The following is a 3,157-nucleotide window of genomic DNA, read 5'->3' as shown; positions in this document are numbered from 1 at the left end:
AAATATGTTCTTAAATCACAATATAGCTATTAACTACTTTAAACAATAAGGTTTTTATTTTTAGTGTTGGCCTTCTAATGGTGTTTTCAAGCAATATGGAGATTTAATGATTTTTTTTATTTGAAAAGTATAAATTTGAGGGTCAAATTTGTAATTTTTTAATTTTTTTTTCAAAAAAATAAAAAACTAAAGATTAGATTTGTATTTAGTTATACAAATCGAATCTTAGATTTTGTATCCTAAATAAAACTGAGTCTCCAATTTATTCATCACTTTCGCCACATCACAAATCAAACCCTTAATTTTGTATTGCTGACAAAACTCTAATTTACAAATTCTAATTAAAAAAACTCATTTTTATATCCATACAAAATACGCTATAACTTTAAAACTGTGCGTAACACATGCTAGGTCTCCATTGATAAAAAAAATTAGCCTAAACAATAACCCTTAGTTATTATTCTTGTAAGAAATGGTAGCGGTAGCTGCATTATTCCTTTAGAAGCAAAAGAAAATTGACATTAAATAGCGTCTGGAACTGAGTTTCCCTGCTATATAGTCCTTGGGAATTCAACCATTTGGAGGTGTAATCATGACACTTGAATAGTAACTTAGCATCATAAATAAATAGATATAGATATGCTAGCAACCATTAATTTCATTACTTAGATACACTTTCTAGTTTCTGTGTTCTTGGTACTGAAAAGTCTCACCACCTATCTCCATGTCTTCTTCTTCTAAGTGGCGTGGCAAGGCTATAATCCCTGTTCATTTCTCAGCCATTATCTTCAAGAAAACTGATCTTCAAACTCTGGTAATTAACATTATTTATCTTCATTACATATTATATATATTTTGAGCATCTTTAATTAATTACAGAAAATATCAAGCAAATTTACAAGGAGATATGGAGATGGTTTGTCGAATCCAATGTTTTTGAAGCCTCCAGATGGCACCAAATGGGAAGTGAATTGGACTAGAAAAAATGAAGATGAGGTTTGGTTCGAAAAGGGTTGGAACAAATTCACTCAAAACTACTCCTTAGATGATGGCCACTTGATTCTTTTCACCTATCATGGAAATTCACAACTTGATGTTCACATCTTTGACAAATCTGCCTCTGAAATACTCTATCCGGGGTTAAACACTACTCCTACTACTGCTTGTGATGATGAAAAGAACATCAAACTTGATCTCATGCACAATGATGATGATGATGATGACTCAATTGAGATTTTGAAGCCTTGTAAACACAAACGCAGCATGCTAGTGTTGGTTCCTCAACCTTGTAATAAAAGAATGAAAAGAATGAATATATATAGAGAGATAGGATTTCATTTTCCATTTCTATTATTTAATTAATTATTAGCAGATAAGAAGAAGGTTGCTGAAAGAAGATCAAGTTGTTCATCATTGAATTGGCCAAAGCAAGAAAGAGCACAGGAAGTAGCTATGAACTTCGTGTCTGATAATCCTTTCTTCACAATGTTCATAACCCATTAACACATGCTAGGTCTCCATTGATAAAAAAAATTAGCCTAAACAATAACCCTTAGTTATTATTCTTGTAAGAAATGGTAGCGGTAGCTGCATTATTCCTTTAGAAGCAAAAGAAAATTGACATTAAATAGCGTCTGGAACTGAGTTTCCCTGCTATATAGTCCTTGGGAATTCAACCATTTGGAGGTGTAATCATGACACTTGAGCAGTAACTAAGCATCATAAATAAATACTAGATATAGATATACTAGTCTTAACACCCATTACTTTCACTACTAGTTTGTGTTCTTGGCACTGAAAAGTCTCACCACCTATCTGCATGGCTTCTTCTTCTCAGTGGCGTGGCAAGGCTATAATCCCTGTTCATTTCTCAGCCATTATCTTCAAGAAAACTGATCTTCAAACTCTGGTAATTAACATTATTTATCTTCATTACATATTATATATATTTTGAGCATCTTTAATTAATTACAGAAAATATCAAGCAAATTTACAAGGAGATATGGAGATGGTTTGTCGAATCCAATGTTTTTGAAGCCTCCAGATGGCACCAAATGGGAAGTGAATTGGACTAGAAAAAATGAAGATGAGGTTTGGTTCGAAAAGGGTTGGAACAAATTCACTCAAAACTACTCCTTAGATGATGGCCACTTGATTCTTTTCACCTATCATGGAAATTCACAACTTGATGTTCACATCTTTGACAAATCTGCCTCTGAAATACTCTATCCGGGGTTAAACACTACTCCTACTACTGCTTGTGATGATGAAAAGAACATCAAACTTGATCTCATGCACAATGATGATGATGATGATGACTCAATTGAGATTTTGAAGCCTTGTAAACACAAACGCAGCATGCTAGTGTTGGTTCCTCAACCTTGTAATAAAAGAATGAAAGGTATGTATATATATAGAGAGATAGGATTTCATTTTCCATTTCTATTATTTAATTAATTATTAGCAGATAAGAAGAAGGTTGCTGAAAGAAGATCAAGTTGTTCATCATTGAATTGGCCAAAGCAAGAAAGAGCACAGGAAGTAGCTATGAACTTCGTGTCTGATAATCCTTTCTTCACAATGTTCATAACCCATGTCCATCTAGCACACTACAAAGCGGTACGATTAAACTACCAAATATGAGATACATCTATATATATGATCTTTATGATCTTGAAAAAGGTTAAAGTGTATATTATTATTGTTGTTGTTGAAGGCTGTGCCAAACATGAAAGAGTACATGATTGATGAGGAGGAGAAGAATGTGGAGCTGAAAATTGGGGAGAAATCGTGGGAAGTGAAACTGAGGCGTTGTAGCAAGTCGTCAAATTATCGGTACTTGGGTGGTGGCTGGTCCTTGTTTGCACAGGAGAGTGAATTGCTTCCTGGAGACGTTTGTGTCTTTGAACTCATCAAAATGCACCCTTTGCAGTTTAAGGTTCATGTTTTCAAAAAGCAGCAGACTTAGTTTGATCTCAACTTCGAAGATAACATCTCACTTTCCATGCATTTTCATTTGGCTTACCTTCTGGTTCTAATATATTTTGAAATATATGAAAACCTTAGCTTATATAAGGAACGCTTGAAAAACCTTAAGTAATAATGTTATCGTTTTGGACATCTATATTTCTTTACACAACATACACAGTTTGTATTT

General features: G+C 33.5%; 2 protein-coding genes across 2 annotated transcripts; both read left to right on the top strand.

Annotated features, from left to right (window-relative positions):
* LOC107616195 (B3 domain-containing protein At1g49475-like) lies at positions 931-1,503 on the top strand. The gene is made up of 2 exons (XM_016318186.1): positions 931-1,288; positions 1,373-1,503. The coding sequence occupies exons 1-2, from the start codon at positions 931-933 to the stop codon at positions 1,501-1,503; spliced, it is 489 nt and encodes a 162-aa protein (XP_016173672.1).
* Positions 1,820-2,968, top strand: LOC107616196 (B3 domain-containing transcription factor VRN1-like). Its single transcript, XM_016318187.1, has 4 exons — positions 1,820-1,909; positions 1,975-2,401; positions 2,468-2,619; positions 2,717-2,968. Exons 1-4 carry the CDS (start codon positions 1,820-1,822, stop codon positions 2,966-2,968), a joined length of 921 nt encoding a protein of 306 aa, XP_016173673.1.

This window comes from Arachis ipaensis, chromosome B09, assembly GCF_000816755.2.
Source record: "Arachis ipaensis cultivar K30076 chromosome B09, Araip1.1, whole genome shotgun sequence".
Classification (NCBI taxonomy): Eukaryota; Viridiplantae; Streptophyta; class Magnoliopsida; order Fabales; family Fabaceae; genus Arachis; species Arachis ipaensis.
The sequence above is the reverse complement of the archived record's forward strand: the minus strand, read 5'-3'. Positions and strand labels throughout refer to the sequence as shown.

Coding starts and splice junctions, on each gene's coding strand:
- LOC107616195 (XM_016318186.1), top strand. CDS start 931: ATGTTTTTGAAGCCTCCAGATGGCACCAAATGGGAAGTGAATTGGACT. Junction 1,289..1,372: donor AGTGTTGGTTCCTCAACCTT/GTAATAAAAGAA, acceptor AATTATTAGCAG/ATAAGAAGAAGGTTGCTGAA.
- LOC107616196 (XM_016318187.1), top strand. CDS start 1,820: ATGGCTTCTTCTTCTCAGTGGCGTGGCAAGGCTATAATCCCTGTTCAT. Junction 1,910..1,974: donor AAACTGATCTTCAAACTCTG/GTAATTAACATT, acceptor AATTAATTACAG/AAAATATCAAGCAAATTTAC. Junction 2,402..2,467: donor TTGTAATAAAAGAATGAAAG/GTATGTATATAT, acceptor AATTATTAGCAG/ATAAGAAGAAGGTTGCTGAA.